The sequence below is a fragment of the Harpia harpyja genome, chromosome 1 (genome assembly GCF_026419915.1).
Source record: "Harpia harpyja isolate bHarHar1 chromosome 1, bHarHar1 primary haplotype, whole genome shotgun sequence".
NCBI classification, from domain to species: domain Eukaryota; kingdom Metazoa; phylum Chordata; class Aves; order Accipitriformes; family Accipitridae; genus Harpia; species Harpia harpyja.
Genome location: NC_068940.1, coordinates 73511124 through 73529503, shown reverse-complemented (window position 1 = coordinate 73529503; position 18380 = coordinate 73511124). Strand labels below are relative to the sequence as shown.

The 18380-nt window shown below is 40.1% G+C and overlaps 1 protein-coding gene across 2 annotated transcripts in view; it reads right to left on the bottom strand.

Annotated features, from left to right (window-relative positions):
* RAPGEF5 (Rap guanine nucleotide exchange factor 5) overlaps window positions 1-18380 on the bottom strand; it is a 165586-nt gene that overhangs the window by 132805 nt on the left and 14401 nt on the right. For both annotated transcript variants that reach the window (XM_052800280.1, XM_052800291.1), the window contains exons 2-4: window positions 3165-3215; window positions 1919-2025; window positions 788-909 (exon numbers count right to left, since the gene is read on the bottom strand). In XM_052800280.1, the coding sequence (XP_052656240.1) occupies window positions 788-909; window positions 1919-2025; window positions 3165-3215 (280 nt within the window). The remainder of the gene's footprint in view (window positions 1-787; window positions 910-1918; window positions 2026-3164; window positions 3216-18380) is intronic.

Below are 18380 nucleotides of genomic sequence, written 5' to 3'. Positions count from 1 at the left end.
CTTGTTGTGGCTGCATAGTCAGGCATACTGTCAGTGTAGTTGGAGCAGAAGAAAACCTTTAAGTATACTGTCAGTGTACATAAGCAGAAATCTTCCATAACACCTCACCTTCTTGCAAGGAGGAAAGTTAAGTGTCTAGGACAGACCCCAGGGCAGGGTATGCTCTCAGTCGAGCTACCTAAGTAGTCCCAGCTACAAAGTAAAGTCCATCAGATTTCCAGAGGTTAGTCACCAGTGTAATTATTGCCAACCATATTAGCTGGACCAAACCCCTAAATTTGGTGGGGAAGGTGGGGACAGATGGGTAGAACCTGGCATCACCACCATCTCAAGGAGCTGAATCCTCTCTCAATCCTTATCTAAAACTATGAAAAACAGAGAGAGGAAGGGAAAATCACTAATAGCCAGAGAAGTCATTTGGCAAAGCCATGATCTGCAGTGGCTAACCAGCTGCTGTCTTATGAAAAACCTAAAAGAGCTTGAGGAGGAAAAAAAAATAGGCTGGAAAATACACACATGCTGTCTGCAACTTGGTAACATGTAATTACATTTGCAAAAGGAAAAGGAAGAAAATTGCCTAAAAAAAGAGATTCATCTTTGGTATTTATGAAATGAAAGGTCACAGAGGTGAGCCTACCAAAGAGTAAAATAAACAACTGTCAAGAAAAATGGATCAATCTGCAATTTTTTTCTTTCCCTCCTTCGTCTCCCATCAAAAATGTGAGTCTTATCCTATGCAGGAAAAACTGACAGCCTTCGTCACGTTAGAAGTATTATCAAGACTGACCTGATAATATAATGCCCATATCCAGGAGGAGCTGCCACACTCCAGCTGCTGTAGATCTGCACTTAACAAAAGGGCACTGCTCCAAAAGCCAGTCTACCAGTTCCGATCCAATACAGCTTCTCCTGAAAGTAAGCAAAACATAACTTCTTACACTACAGTAATGTTAAAATGTTCTTATATAATAAAGAGCTATTTTTTAAAGCTATTAAAAGTGAATCCTTTTGTTCAGCAGGGCAAACCCTTTGCCTCAATTACTAATTTTTGTAATCTTATTCATTTCAAGGGAAGAAATTATTCTGGCAAGTCTCAGGGGATGCCCCTAGTTACAATGAGGGAACTCATGTTATATGAGTAAGTTCCCTTACGTACCTAATTCATGTGGCACACTTTACAATACGTAATATTTTTATCAATTTGTGCTGCATACAGACAGTCATCCAAAGATTTATAAGAGCTAAATAAAATCCAGCTTTTAGCCTCAGGATTCTATTTCCTTTCTGAGGATAGGCATAAGCAATACAGCTACACAATATATGTTTAAGACCTTGAGTATTGCTCTAGGATGTACTTCATCTTTCACGTTATTGGTAAACTTATTTTTTTAAATCACAAGTTGTGGTTTTTTCTTAAATACAGATATGAATGAATGGTGCTATAATAGAGACCTGCATTTGGCATAACCGAAAATAGGAGGAAGCATTTATGCTGTAATGCAATATAAATGGAAAATCACTTCATTACAGAAATTTTCTATAAATTATGTGCAAAAATCACCGTGTAACTAAATCTCAGGAATCCAATTAATCTCTTTTCTAACTCCAGACCAGGGTTGAATTTAATGCTCTTTCTTTTCAACAAAATACCAGACAAACACAAATGTATATGAAATCATAAGCAATTAAATTAATGGACATACAACTGGGCCACTGCTGCTTTCTGACAATTGACAAAGTAACATTAGAAAAGATATTAAAACGCATGAGATTTTAAAGAATTTTTTAGAAAATATTTTCAATTCTTAGTAACACACACAACATTTCACTCTCAGAATTTACCCTCTTGTCAAATCAGGCCATAGACAAATGCAAATAAAACCCACCCAGTTGATTAAAACGAATGATCTCGGGTTACCTGCAAATGCCAGTAAGGTACACCCTGTCTTTAATCAGGTCAGATGCTTGTAGAGTAAAAATATTCCTGAGAGCTCTCCCAGCACAGGAGGAACTTTCTCCATAAACCTGAATGAAAAGAGAAATTGAAAACTATGACAAACAGGGATTTATTCCTGCTGTATTAAATTGCCTTGCCACTGTCCGCTCCCTCCTTCTCAGCACTGCCTTCTCCCCAGCTAAATGACAAGCAAGCAGTCAAAGCCTCATAGGAAATGCACCCCAACTTCTGTCATACCCAGTTGTATCATGGGTTGCAGATGCCCCCACGAGCTGGACTACTTTTACATTTGCTGCCTTAGAAAAGCAGAGGTTTTACTATCTGTCAGCTTTACCTTTGAACAACAGACAAGTTCAAATGAAAAAAAGTGTTATTCTAGCAAAGCGAAAAGACTATATTAACCATTGCAAAACCACAAAAATACAGTTAAAATTAAGCATTATTCCATATGTATTTGAGTTAAATATTTTAATACAAGCCTAATACACAGTGTAACACCATTTCATAGTTTTTTCTTTTTGTTCAGAAACTTTGGAGGTATCCTATGATAGCTACAGGTCATTTCATCTGTACCTTGCCAGGAGGATGTGCTCTTTCAGAATGGACACACCTCTGACTTCCCTCACACCTGATTTCTACCTTACTACCTCAAGGCTGCAGATGTGTCTATCAAAACAGGACCCAACTCCATCTTCCATAAAACCATGTTCCGACTGGACTCTGTATACTACTCCTTACTGATGAATTTAACTCATGCTTCTGTTGCGATGTTTTCTCACCATCCCAGCAAAACACATCAGTAACACAAATAACTAACTTGAAAGAAAAAACAATTTTGCAGTTTCACCTTTTTTCTTTTGTTTGTTTCCTATGTTTAGGAATCTTTCAAGGAATATAAAATAGCCCTGAGACAGTAAAGTCTTGTGAGATGCAAGAACAGAGCTCTCAAATATTGCAAAAGTAAGCTAAACAAGGGTGGCAATCATTTAAATGGCTGTGAAGTGAGTGTACATCAGAATTCACAACAATTCAGTTTGCAAATTCAGTAATAGAAGTAGACAGTTTCTAACACACACAAATTATAACTTGTTAACTGGATTGAACTGCAGGCCCCATTCACAAGTGTCTTCAAAGCTATGATTAAGAGGTTGAACCAACGTAAAAAGATTCCTAATAAGTTGTTTGAAGAAATGGAATTTAAAAGTACCTTGTTTGAAGGAGTTTCCAAATAGGGATTTGAAATTCTTCTGGACAGGGTCTGTAAGGCAATTTGGTAGAGCTTTAGTTTTGTTCTGGTTTTTGTATGGAAAAAAAATAGCAGCAATCTAGGTATTTTCCCTATTGAAACCTAAATAAAAAGAATTTATCAAATCATCTGAGTAGTCTAACCGAAGTCTCCAAATAATTTTTTTTTTCACACCAGGAAAAAGGTTTGGTAAACTCAATTCTGTGTTGTTTACTACATTTATTCTTAATCTGGAAAAAAAGATAAGCAATGAGGGCGCAAAGTCTGTAGACAACACAGAATTATTTGGGTCAGGAAAGACCAGAAATGACAGTGAGGAATTTCAAGACAAACCTAAAAAAAAAGCTAGGTGAAGAGGCAGTGTCATGATGAGCTCAACATTAAAAGCAGCGTGTACTAGAGGGAGAAAATGTAATTACACATGCTCTAATACCTCTTAAAGCAAACTTTATAAATTCAGTAAAGACACCTCAGGGTCACAGAACACTTCTCAAGGAAGACCACTCTTCTAAATGAAATTCTTAACTGTAGTTAAAAAAAAAAAAAAATTAGGAAAAATGACGAATAAAATGGTGACCAGCAGGGAGGTAACATTGCTCTAGTGTAGATCAGCATTATCTCTGCTGTGCCACATGCTGCACTGGTAACAGCATCTCAAAATACGGACACTCCACTGTTAGAGGGGATTCAGACAATGATAGCAGTAGGAATAATAAAGGATTTGGGTAAATTTTAATATGAGAAGAGGCAGGAAAGACTGTGACTATTTACCTTACAGAGGAGAGATTACGGGAGACATAATGCAATTATACAAAATAATGAAATGGCACAGCAAAAAGACAGACTTTCTGTACTCTGTTTCATGCAACATGAGAATAACCCATCACTCAATGAAATTAGAGAGGATTCATATTTGAGGAGATAGAAAGGAAAATGATACATAACTCTTCACAGCAGGGAAATGCAAATGCCAAAACCTTACCACTGATCAATAAAGATTGGGGATTTAAAGTTACAAAATTAACAGTGAGCCAGAAATCTGGAAAGCAGAGACAGGATAAACATCTCCATGAGAGACAGGTTACCCCACTGTTACTCACCATGACACTTCCATATCTTGTCAGTGTTAAAAGACAAGATATGTTCTACTCAGATGCTTACTGGCAACTTCTATCTTACTACAAGCCACACAAGACACAAATAAACATTGCCTAAAAGGAGTCTGGAAGTGGAATAGAAGATGTTCTGCAGGTGCACAGGCAGCACAATGGGAGGATTGCGTGGTGCTCTCCCACATTATTCCTACTTGTACACAGCATAATTAATTCCTCGCTTTGAGAAGGATCCAATTCACACTTGGTATATTGTAATCATTAAAAAAAATTGTCCTTCACACCCTGTAAGAATTACAGAATCCATATTTCAGTAATGCCACCTGCTTTTTTTCCCCCTATGTTCTTGTTACTGTATTTTTAGAAAGGGAAGGGAAGTGACAAGGAACCACAGAAGCATCTAACGCTGTTTACCCTTCCACGCTCATCACAAATGTTAGTGTAGTTCCATGTGTAACAGTAGCTCTGTATGGAAACACTGTAACATAAAAGCTTAATTCCCCTCTCCCGTACCCAACAAAGATGCCGTAAGAGTGCAACATTGCCTCGGATCCCACTTACTGTTCCTAGCCGGCACATCATTAACACCTTGGTTCTGCAGCAGCCCTACATACCACCACTTCACTTGGTTTCTGTCCAAGTCTTTCATTCAGCAAGCCTCACTCACTGCAGCAGCATGGTCGAAGCTTACACATCGATTTCCTCCCTCCCTGCTCCATTCCCAGGCTGGTGCTAACAACGTTATCATCAGCAAGCTAATTCCAGCAATGACGGTGGGAACTACAGCCCCTGGCATTGCACTGGCCTGGTCCGCGGCATTCAGAAGACAGCTGAGGCTCAGCCAGACAAAATGCTGCTACTGCAGGGTGCAGTTACACAACAGCATAAGACCAAACTCAGCAAAAAGGCCAAATTTTGTGGCCTTCTACAATGGTGTTACAGCATTGGTGGATAAGGGAAGAGTGACTGACATCATCTACCTGGACTTGTGCAAAGCATTTCACACTGTCCCACACACAACCTTGTCTGTAAAATGGAGACACATGGATTTGGCAGGCAAACCACTCAGTGGATAAGGAATTGGCTGGATGGTTGCACTCAAAGAGTTATGGTCAATGGCTTGATGTCCGGGTGGAGACCAGTGATGAGTGGTGTCCCTCAGGGGTCCAGGACCAGTATTATTTTAACACCTTTGTTGGCGACATGGACAGTGGGATTGAGGGCACCCTCAGCAAGTTTGCTGACGACACCAAGCTGTGCGGTGTGATTGATACCCTAGAGGGAAGGTATGGCATCCAGAGGGACCTTGACAGGCTTGAGAGATAGGCCTATGGGAACCTCATGAAGTTCAACAAGGCCAAGTGCAAGGTGCTGCACATGGGTCGGGGCAATCCCAAGTACAAATACAGGCTGGTCAATAAGTGGATTGAGGGCAGTCCTGCAGAGAAGGACTTGGGGGTATTGGTGGATGAAAACCTGAATATGAGCCAGCAATGTGCGCTCACAGCCCAGAAAGCCAATTGCATCCTGGGCTGCATCAAAAGAAGCGTGACCAGCAGGTCGAGGGAGGTGATTCTCCCCCTCTACTCCACTCTCGTGAGATCCAACCTGGAGTACTGAGTCCAGCTCTGGGGGCCCCAGCATAAGAAAAACATGGACCTGCTCGACTGGGTCTTGAGGAGGGCCACAAAGATGATCAGAGGGCTGGAGCTCCTCCCTTATGAGGACATGCTGAGAGAGTTGGGGTTCATTTAGCCTGGAGAAAAGGCAGCTCTGGGCAGACCTTATAGCAGCCTTCCAGTACTTAAAGGGGGCCTACAGGAGGGATGGGGAGGGACTCTTTATCAGGGAGTGTAGTGGTAGGACAAGGGGTAATGGTTTTAAACTGAAAGAGGGTAGGTTTTGATTAGATATAAGGAAGAAATTCCAGGGAGTCTGCAAAAGGTGACTGAGGCTGCAAACAAGTAGAGAAAAAAAATATAAAAATCTAGTTTATCCTTCAAAGCACACAGTGATAGCTCTGGTGCAGCAGGTAGAGAAAGAATTCGCAGCCCTGAAATGGGAGAAGGGAAGACAGGACAACAGTTTCTGTCAGTGGCAGCCTGAACCCATATCAGCTTGAAGCAAGCATGAAACATTGGAGAGCCCAGGAGAGTACATTTAGCCTGCCGTGCAGGAATCTATACACACATAATTTCTACAAATGTAAGAAAATGGAAATTGCATAGGAGAAAATAAAACAAGAGTAGAAGTGGCATTCTGGAATAGAAAAAATTATCTTTCCTGTTGATGCTAGTGTAGCCTGTGTAATGTTGACGCACTCACTGCAGTTAGACTGAAATTCATGTCAAATTTTAGGAGTTTATGTCCTAGCTACTAAGCTAGATCCCCTTTTCTTTTCCTTTTCTTTGTTGTTTTGTTTTTGGGTTTTTTTTTAAAAACTTGCCTCAATAAATATTTATCTAGCACACAAACCCTTCATTTTGTGTTGCTGAGCACAGCTCTGTTCAGCAGACTCCACTTTGGCTGTTAGGTACAAACTGGGCAGTCCCCTTCCAGAGAGATGAAGAAGAGGGAGTGGATCGGGGGTCCAGGCTTTGTTGAAAACCCCAACCTTCAGGCTGCTTTGTGGGGGAAGCACCACTCCTCCCTGAAGGTATTTGGTAAATATAGGCTGCTCCTCCCAAATGATTTTGACACACACACCCCCCAAGTCAAATTACATTTGCAAATAACTCTTAGAATGAGCCAAAATGTGCTTTTAAGGCAAATTCCTTAGCCATCAAGCAAACAACTCATCTCTCATGAAAACTACCTTGGAACAGCTATACCCACACTAAGTGCTGCTTTCCAGGGACTAGCACCCCGGCATCCCTCTGTGCCTTTTCACCAGGTTGAGGAGAATCTTTGCCAAACCACGTGTTAGGGAGGAGATGGGGACGTGGCAGCATGTATGGTCCTGGGATGGGACACCGTATGTGGAGCAGATCCAGAGCACTGGGTGTCCTCCAGGAGGACTCTCCCATCGTACATGAATAGGTGTGCACAGATGGCTTCAGCTTCCCTGCTGGGGATGCAGGAAGAAAGAGGCAGGGAGCTGATGTCTTGGGCTGGGTGATCAGGAGCATGAAGTATCAACGTGGCACAGGGATGGCATTCTAGCTTGGGGACACAACTTGCATGTGACAGGAGAGGACAGTTGGGACAGGTGGCCCAGGAGAAGGTTTTGGAATAGGACTGCTAGGATCCAAATCTGAATACACCACAGATAATTTAGTCTGAAATTGGGAAAAATTATAAGGGAGTTTACTGTGGTATTTAAAACCACTAGAAATGCAGGGAGTAGAGCAATGGTGTTAAAAGAATGGGAGGATTAGAATAAAGTGACCAGCAAGTAATTTAAAACAACCAGAAGGAAATACTTCTTTACAATCCATATGACCATCTCATGGAATTATTGGCCAAAGAAGCAAATACTCCAGCTGGATTTTTAAAAGCAGTAGCTAATTCAATGACTGATACTACTATGCAAGGTCTGTATCTGGGTTTAAATTAGTATTGCTTCAACTGGACAATTATTTTTAAACAAGTTGAGAATCTCTGCCATTATTTAAAGCTAAGCATGCAAAGATATTGATAATATTTTTAATATATGAGCACAAACTGATTTTTGAATGTTTTGGAAAGAAATTCCCCCATGACATACTACACAACAAGCAAAGTGTACTAATGAAAGCACATTTTGCTCTCCATTGGAAAGATCAAGCTATATCTTATTGTGAGGTGCTGACTTAGTTCTTTATTCAGTTCTTTCCTATACTCCACTATAGCAACTCCCTATGCATTTACTACAACCTGGTTAATGCTCTAATCAAGGACTAAAGATACTATAGAGCATGTTTTCAGTCATACCTTTTGGGGATACATTTGAATTTTCTCCTTCTTTTTAGGTCTGGGATTTTGCTTTGGCCTCATCTCAACTTCAGAGGATGACTTGCCTACAAGTTGCTTGTGCTTTGCCTCCTGCCCAAGCTGTTCCAGCAACTGCTGATATTTCTGCCATTGCCAGCACTGCAGTCGCGGTAGCATCAGCAATGCTCCATACATCTGCTAGCAATTTAACCACCATCATGCTCAGAAAGAAACAAAGCAAGAGTGTTTGGAGCTCCAGTTCAAGTGCTTTCCTCAGCTGGGATTTAGTACAGTGGTAGCAGCCAGCAACCTGTCTACACTAGAAGTCATGCTGTAACTACGGAAGAGGCCATAGAAATTGTAGGAAAATAATAATTTCAAATATGGGACACAAATGTTTTGCCTTTCTTCTAAGAGCTTCTGATATTCCTGTGCAGTTAGCAAGAAAAAAAGCTTTGGCAAAAAAAAGGAAGTAAGAAATTTTTTTATTACTCAAGATTAAACCTTTTTCTAAATCTTTTACAGTAGGATTTATATTAAAACTAAAAGAAATGAAAAAAGGTAGAATCGGGGCTCTTCCCCCCCAGCAAATTGGTCAAGCTTCCACTCCAAGTTTTTCAAATAACTAGATTTTTACCTGGTTGCATTACCAAAAATTGAGCATAATGCCACATTAAGAGTTTGCAATGCACAATCAAACTTCACCTGTTGTCAGTTTACAACACACTCATCAATTTTTGTCTGTTTGATCAGGGCTTAATTTGCAAACATGCCCATGATCAACTCCACATTGCTGAGCAGTTCTAGGAATATTTTTGTGTACAAATATAAGAAAACAATTGTTCATAGTTTCAGGGCACTATCACTATGTCCCTGAAGAATTCAGTATAGCACTTGTGTGTTCCAAATTGGATTACTCAATATACTTAAAATTAAGCAAATGCTTCAATGTTGTGCTCCATCAGGGCTTGTTCCCTAAATATAAATAGCCTGAAAAAAAATCATCTCATTTTGAAATGCACATGGTGTAGCATAGACTACCTGGTAATGAGATCATTTCTATTCCCTGACAGGGGGTTTTCTGCAACTACTCAACACCTGAATCCTAAATTGGCTAATGTGACCACAAAGGAAATTATATACTCAGACAGATTTCCAACAAGCATTTAAGCATCCAAGCCTAAAATACACTTTCACAAGTATTCATGCTGGAAACTTCTCACGTTCCAACCGTGAGAGACAGCGTACAGAAAAGGATCACAAATAAAGCTGAATCCAAATTCACTCCCCAAAACAATCATCTGTTTGTGCTTTTCTCTCTTTACTAATCATTCAACTCTAAGAATACAGTGGCTCAGGAAAAATTAAAAAAATCCACCAGAGGTATTTACTTAATTTCCCTCAGGCTTCTCTCCCACTCCAACACAAATCAAAAAGTAATTATTTTTTTCCTAGACAGATTTCTTTCTCTCATTACGAACCACGACAATGATAATGCCATAACAGCAATAGAAACTACTGCAACTGTTAGAACTGATGGAACCCTGTGGGCTTTTTTTCTTCAAAAAGATTTGCTGGAGTTGCTAAAAGCAAGCAGCTATAATAATTAGAGAGTTTCCACTCCAGCCCTGATCTGAACACGAATCCTGGAACAAAGCTGGGCTGTACCTGCCCGACACACCCTCCTCAATCTGCAACACAAGAAGGCAGCAATTTCTGCAGGAGTAAATGCTCATTTATTCCCAGTGCTTACTCATGCCAGGCAAGGAGTGGGGGAAGGGAGAGAAAATTACTGAACAATTTGGCTTATCACTTTGCCACCTTCAAATTTTTGCATTTGACATCACTTGCTACTGCCTAAATTATAGGGGTTTTAAGCAGAAGTAAGACATGGGTGCTGTGTTTCGCAGATGAAGTGCTACCGTTGTTTGAGAGTAGCTGGATGTAGGGAGTGTTGTCATGAATCCCAATCCGTTTCCATGTGGCAGCAGATTTTTCCTCGTGGTTGCTAAGGCACAGCAAGCAGAGTTGGTTAGGAAGCTAGCTGACTTTCAGCAGATATGTTTCGTATGAACCCATTGAATATGCCTGACTTTCTGCCAAATAATATTTGTCACAAACAATCTTCCCCCACTACTCCTCTTGAAACCCCCTGTCAGAATTCATGGATAATGAAGAACAACCAATGGAACAGTTCTCTCCATTAATATTTATTTAAGATTAAATATAAAACTCTCTATAAAGGATCTTCTATATAAAGAAAAGATCTTCCCCTGATCATCTTAAACTTAATATTCTTAGGTGTAGCATAAAAAGGTCAAAAAACTGTAAAAAGAGAAATCTGTATTCAGCAGAGCTTGCAATGCAGGGTTCCCAGGTGAGCCTGCAAAGCTCTCTGGAGAAACCCAAATGGGTCATTAGTGAAAGGAAACCAAAGAGTGTATTCTCACCTGTTTTCTGTATAAAAAGAACCTGCAATGAATCTGAATAAGTTATTTCACAAAAGGGAAATCCACAACTCATGGTTCATTCTCATGTCCCACAAAACAGAAAGGGATCTGCAAAGAAAATGGCTGCTCTTTATAAAGACAAGCAGTGCTTTTTAGGTTTAAAGACTTATTTCTGAGACTACGACAGTCAGGAAAGCAATGCGTTTAGAAGCATTTCTGTATTTTCCAGTACATACCAAACTAAATACGGATGAATGGGTTTATGCTTCAAACAAAACTCTTTTTTAGTTAATCTGGCATAAAGCAGCCACTTTTGAAGTCTCCACAGCCTAGCAAGGAGTGTAATTTAGCGCGCAAGAGCAAATTTTGTTTGCAATGCCCTTTTCTTTACCCGAAAGAAGTTAAGAATAGAAAAGAATATCACAGAAGACAATAAGGCAGGACTGGTTGGTTGCTCTCCTCCCTCTTCCCCAGTCCTACCATGGGAGAAAAGCCCTGGATAAATCCAGCTTCAGGAAGGCACGAACACAGGCCAAACCTCCTCTGTCCATTATCCTGTGCCTCAAGTAAAGCTGTGGCATCCTGACGTGGAAGCCAACTCAGTCTGAGAGGAAGGGAGGAATGGTGAACTGGCAGAGGGGAATGCCTGGGTTAGAGAAACTTTACATTCCTTAAAAAAAGGAGATGGCCACTTGCCTGCTAATGATGCATTTCCATGACCAGATTAAAGTACCATAAAATGAGGCTGCTGACAAGCAGGTTGTGTCCTCCCTTCGCCTCCTGCTTCACCTTCCCATCCCCACCACTCTTCTGCTTTGTGCTTCTACCCACGTCTGTGAAGCCACGTCCTGAACGAAGCTGAAGGACCGATAGCTTCGAAGCGGCTCATTAAATAACGATTCATTTTAACCCAGATTATTTCCCTCTGCCAGGTCACTGGGGAGCCATACAAACACGATCACTAGCAAGGCGGGTGGCAGGGGCACAGGCGAAAGCAGTGGGATGCAGAGGGAGGCAGGGAGGGACAGCTGTGCTCAGAGGAAGCACTTGTTTATGCTGAATTAAAACTATCCAAGGAATGATGGCATAAAACACGCCTAATAAATCCTCAGTGTCTCTGCTCTGTCAACATAAAAAGTAAGTTAACTATACCCACAAAAAATGACAAGACAAAATTCAAAGGTGTCAGTAATGGGAACTTCACCTCCCACCTCCATGTTCACAGAAGTGCGTCAGAAATCCCATTTCATTTCACTCCATAGATCAATTATAAACTGCATGGGCTACAGCCATAGTTTACAATATAGAAACAGAGTTTAAACAAGTTTTCTCTTCTCTTTCTCATAAAAACCTTATGGACATTTTCAAGTCATATGCTAATACAATGTTTGCAGTGAGAGTTCATTAAATATGAAATAAAGAAAGAATCAGAATTTTACTGTTTTTTATCATGCTTTATATAACATTAAAATATGCAGACTACAGTTAATTGACTATTTGTGTTCCTTCATTAACCTAACTTTATTGCAGCATTTGTGCTCTAGTTTGCCATTTCAGCCATACCTTTCCTAATGCTACATTAAAAGCTTCCCAGTGCATTTCACTCTTCCCGGCTGTCAGCAACATTTCGCAGGAAAGCAGCATCCTCCCTTTTTTTCAGTACAAAATAGGCACTGTACAGACTGTCACTGTAAAAATTTAGCAATATTGCTGCATTTATTTCTCTTTAAAACTCAGCACCTAATAAACACAATAGATGGTCTTTGTAATCTGCCATCATGCTTCTAGCCATCAGCATCTGGTTTGGTTTTGATCTGGAGGGTAGCACACAAAGGCAGGTGGGTGGGGTTTTTTAGTGATTATTAAAATTTTATGCAACAATTAATATTTCTATTGATGCAAGTTATAATTTAATAATACATTATTTGGAGCTTTCAAAAGAATGCGCACTGGATATATATGCTGTATAATGCTATGATTAAAAAGATATTCCCAGTGACAGGTTACCATTTCTTTTCAGATAGATCTAAATGAAGACATCAACAAAACAGTGAAAAGAGAGATCAGGAGTAGGAAAATGTGGATTGTCTGCATACTTAAAAGCTTTTCAAAGTACCTCTGTTGGCACATTTCCTGTGTTGCCAGCAAAATACCTTCTCATGACACATTTCCAAATAAAAAAAAGAAAGCAGGATAGCACATCAACGTGGCAAAGACATGCTGCAAGCCAGGCAGCCTGACTCACAAGCATGCATTAGTAAAAAGAAATTTCACAGGAAAATTGTGTGTCAAACACAAGAACTAATGTCCAGGCTGTGCAATCTCCTTCCTGGAGTTTTCATAACCTGACCAGACAAGGCCCTGCACAACTGCTTTAGCTTTCAAGTTAGCCCTGCTCGGACCAGGGGCTGGAGCAGACAACCTCCAGGACATCCCTTCAAACCCAAATTATTCTGTAATTCTCTCCTGCTCCATCAATCCCAGACACAACTTAATTCTACTTCTCCAACCAGCTGCATCAGGCATGGGAGAGAAAGTCTGTGGAGCCACAGAGCAACCAGTAACACTTTTCTAGATGCACCTTGTGTTTAAAAAAGGCTCTTAAAATCACGTATTTTCATGTTAGCCTTTCACCAGAACTTCTCCCCATCACATTACACAACATGCCAGGTCTCAGCTGCTGAGGAGCCAACGTACCTCTGCTGTCAACATTACTGCAGATAATACTGGTGCTAGAACTTGGCCTTCAGCAACCCACATTTGTCAGAGATTAAATATAATAAAAATTTTAAAGCAGGCAATCAATTAAGCAAGTGATTCATCTCACCTGTCTGTACCAGCCACCCATCAAGTAGATGTAAGTTCAAATGCCCACTCTCTGGTATCAGGCAAAATCAGCATGGTTAGGTACTTGATTTTCCCCAGCACAGGCTCAGGAGCCTTCTTGTGAACTGCCTCCATGACCCTGCTGCAAGGATGTTCACCTCTGAAGCAAGAACTGTAGCAAGCAGCAGAGGGAAAAAATAACCAATATTGCTGCAGCTATTTCAGTGAACACAGATGCAGGAACAAAACTTCAAATATTAGCAAATATTCAGCAAATCAGCTGTGAATGATGCTGACAATAAATAGCTAAAAATGTCAATACAGAGTATATTAAAATCTTAATTTATTCGGAAGCAATTTGCAAATAAAGAACCAGTTTTATAGATTTCAATAACTACAGTATGTTTAATGTTTCAAGTACAAAAAGACAAAGTTAAAATTCAGTGCTTTGATTATGATTTATGTAAATACCTTGCAGTAAATTGCATCAGTTTAGTTTACTATTTGAAAAATGCCTATATTTCTCCAACATTGGTTTGGGGGTTTTTTTTTGCACGAGCTGCACACAAATAGTCCATGAATTGCTTTACAAGTGTGCAAAGGTATGTTTTTAATGTCCCTTTTGTTTAATGTCCCTGGTCTCAGAGAGCTCCACTTTTACAACTGCTTGTACAAAAGGTAGGTCACTCTGTAATTTCCCAAACCTTATTCCTAGAAGTAGAGCAGTTATTCCTTTCAGGTACAAGACATTGAAATTTTTTACTCTTTGTTTCCAAGAAAATGATTTTCTGATTTTGCAGAGACCAACTGACTTACTGGACAAAGCACCTGACTGTTCAGCATACCTCAGTTTTATTCCTGAACCTCGTGTGGTCGCAACCTCCAGCAAGTCATTTCCCTTCCCCTGCAATGGGAACCACCATGGTCATTCTGCTCTGCAAAGCACTTTGAGACCTACTGGTAAAGATCAGCTATCAGCTAAGGGCTAGAAGCACCCAAGCTCTCTGCCATGTAGCCAGGGTAGCCCCACTCTAAGTTCAAATACCTACAGGACATTTAAAACACAACAAATCATGAATAAAACTGCTGACTCTTCCTTTTCTTGCTTCTGAGGTTTTCAGAGAGCAGGAGTGGCCTCCAAGCTGGGTGAACAAGCTCTGGTTAAAGAAGCTTGTATTACAGCCTTAACAGTTTGAGAATCTGCAGCACCATTGTTTGTATTGGCAGCACTCCGTTATGTGACCACTTGGGAACAATATTAATTTCACTGACAGTAGCTCTTGGCACATGCCGGTGCCAACCTACTATGGACTGGATAGTAGGAGTTCTTAACCACTTCCAGAAGAACAGTTGTAATTTACTTTTTTGTAGAAAAACTATTAAAGTTTAACTATTTTAGTTTCATGAAGCAGTCAAGGCCTCACTGTATGGAGAGCTTAAAAAGCACTCAATATGCAAGGAAAGAAAAAAATTGTTCCCTTGGATCACACAAGCAATTCCTTGGCAAAGTAGATCCAGGAACTCCTCACCTGCTCTTGGCAGAGCCTCAGCATTACTTGAAGCTGCACTACCAGCACCTTCAAACAGTCTGCAGAATGGGACCACACTAACCCTGCTAGCATCTTTTTTGTGCTTGAAAACCTTTGGTCTGGCTGTTGAAGCAGGAACAAATGAAAACTCAAGTGCACTCCATCTCCAAAGGGAGGTTTGTTACCTCTGAGATGGGGAGGGACTTGAAAAACAACGCAGTTCAAAAGTCTCTGCCAGTGTGTCAGAAACCACTGCACACCTATCATTCAATCCTGATTACTTAACACATAATGTAACATGGGAAGTAGTGTACAATAACCATTAGATATAGAATAGGATTAGAACATGAACAGGAGTTTAGCATATACAAACAACCACTAAAAGCAGCTTAGGTAAATTTAGGTTTCACTAGACTGAGAAGTTATAGAATCAGAATATATCATAGATGCAAGACACAGATGAGTCTTGTAAATTTTTGGACATGGAAAAACAGCTCAAGTGCCAAGTATCTAACAGATAAAAGTTTTACTTAGTATGATAAGATCACAACCAAATCATATAAATGACATATCTTATGCAGACTAAGCTATTAAGAAAGTAAAAGATGTACTCAGCACCCCCACAAGGTCACAAAAACAGTTCAGGCATCTTTAGATAGGAACCTCCTTCATGAACATAGGTTCAGGAAAAGAAGAACACAGTCTTTGAAGTTAGACAAGACTTCCACCCTAAAGAGGCAGATTTCCTTACTGATATTCTTTATCCTTAATTTTAATTACCTGCCCTTCTTCTGATATATATATCTTTATTTTAATTCTTTATTCATATAACAATTGTTTGCACACATTTGGTATTACTACAGCACATGGATATGTCACATCATGTCTATGCTACATTATTCTGAATTTACGTGCTGTAAAATTAATCACTCTAAACTCAATTAAGTCTACAAGCCCTTCTTCTACTGCTGTGGAAGTTTGATCCCTCTGTGTGAGGGCTGGGGGTTTCTTTATCTCTTGAGATTTTCCAGCCGGTGTCAGGGAGCTTTCTCATTTTGATCTACAGTTTCAAAGGGTAGGACCTTGCTCCAACAAGAGACATTTGAAAGTGTCACGAATAGAACTGGTCCTTATAAGGGTTCTCTGCATTCATCATTTATTTTCAAGACAGCATGGGCAAGATAAGACAAGGCCTGCACAGGTGATCCCCGCACCTCTCCTCAGGCTTAGAATACAGATGTTCAACCAAACTCAGTTTAAGGAAAAAGCCACAGAATTTGACAAGCTACTCTTGTGAGATTAATGCCCTCTGTGATAATATCCCATTCAAATTTATAGAAAAAAGTATTAAACTGTGTTGCACTAAACTTTTTGTGGAGAAAGTGTATATATACATATATATATATAAACTATTTTAGGGAGCCTAACTAACTAAACAAATAAATAAATCTTTCTTCAATTTGTCCCGCATCAGTCTTTTGTCCCACATGAGGTCATTAATACTGGTAATTTTCCAGCCCTCAGAAAAAAAACCTCCAGCAAAACTAGATGTGGTATTTAAAGCATAAAGTTTCTATCCCTTTGTTTCATATACTTATATGCACTAGGAGGCCTTTAAACAATTTAAAAGGCACAGTTTTTATTTTTTTCATTTACAAGAAGGTACAAATCCTTAAACAGAAAAAAACCCCTCAAATATGAGAGTCAAGGGATTAGAAGATTTTTCTATTTTTACATTTGATTAAATTATCTGAATTAATTAACCTTTAATCGCATTTGCAACTATTATCTACTTTTGCATCCCAACAGAAGTCCCACCATATGATGTCTATATCCTAGTCAATCTTATTCCCATATTCAAAGGCATGTGCAAAAAAAAAGACTGCTGGAGTCTAAATTAGCATGAAAAACATGTGTGCAGTGGAAAAAAGAAGAGAAGTCCATAATACTACAGTAGTGTGGGGATCTAAGGTGAATTGTATGTTATGAAGTTGAACATACATGCCTGTGTAAGATGTGTCTCTTGACAAAGAGACTGAATTCTCTATGATTTCAACAAGATCTCTGTACATCAGGTGCTGTAAGGAAGATTACTCCTCCAGAGGAACTGTTTGGGGGTTACTTATCTCACCACGGAACAGGCCAGACATCCACCAGATAAGGGGATAGTCCAGAAAATATGTATCAGAAGATCATGCTAAGGGTTTAACTGTAGTTGGCACAGTCCAGTGAAACTATATTAAGCAGCGTTCCTACTCAACTACTTATAAGTTTTTGTTTTAAAACATAAGTCCTTTGACTTGAAAGTTGTGGATGACCTTTTTAAGGCTGTTTCAAAACGTACATGAGGCAGTAACCACAGCCTGCACCTGCAGAATCTGAAGTAACAACCCAGAAGAGTACCTCATCCCTCACTGAAGACAGAAGTGGTAGCACTATAACTATTTTTAAAGAAAGACTCATTAGAACACATAAGAGAGAAGCAGAAGGACACAATGTGAACATAAGCATGCTTATCAGTTGTGTGAACCGGGGCATATAAAAGAAAAGTAGAATAGCCTCTGCATTACTCACAGCCAAAGTATAGCTGAGCATATCCTGAACAAAGCAACCTCAAAGAGCCAGCAGAACAGTCTGCTGATGCCGTAGTACAATCAGAGGAAAGGACTCACATTGCTGCCTTTCTATGGGGTCACATTTCCACCACCTGAGGACAGTCAGGCCTGGCAGCCAGTGCTAAGAAAAAGTGCATTTGAGGGGCTTCTGATCACCCGACTAAGAAGCAGGTCACGCATTCCCTGTGCTACTTGGAGCTGCGTCCTCCTTGCCCTACCACACACACCACTGTCCAGGGCTCTTCCAGGATCCTCCTTTACATATCCATATAAAGCAGCAACACAGAACTGGGCCACCTTCTTCTGCTTCAACAGATTGAGTCTTCACCCCAAGACCTTGAAAGGGTGCGTTGTCCCATGAAAATAAAAGGACCAGAGGCAGACTGACCACATTTTTTCAGGTCTAGGGGCAAAGATAACTAACTTTCTACCTCTTTAATATTCTGCATCATAGCCAATGTTTGCAACATTGATCCCTTCAATATGCTGTTATCCTCCTTCCACTTGCCCACTGTATCCTGGTTACCAGCCCACCCAGATTTAAAAGTCAGCAATAAATATCATTTTAAGTCAGAAAATGTTTTCTGACCTATGCAGGAGGCGGGAGAGAGAGAGAGGAGAGCGGGGAGAGATGGGGCACTGCTGTCTTTAAAAATTGGTTCAAGCAATATGTCCATGGAAGATACTAATTTGTTAGAGAATTTAGACTGAAATCAGGGAAGCAAAATGATCC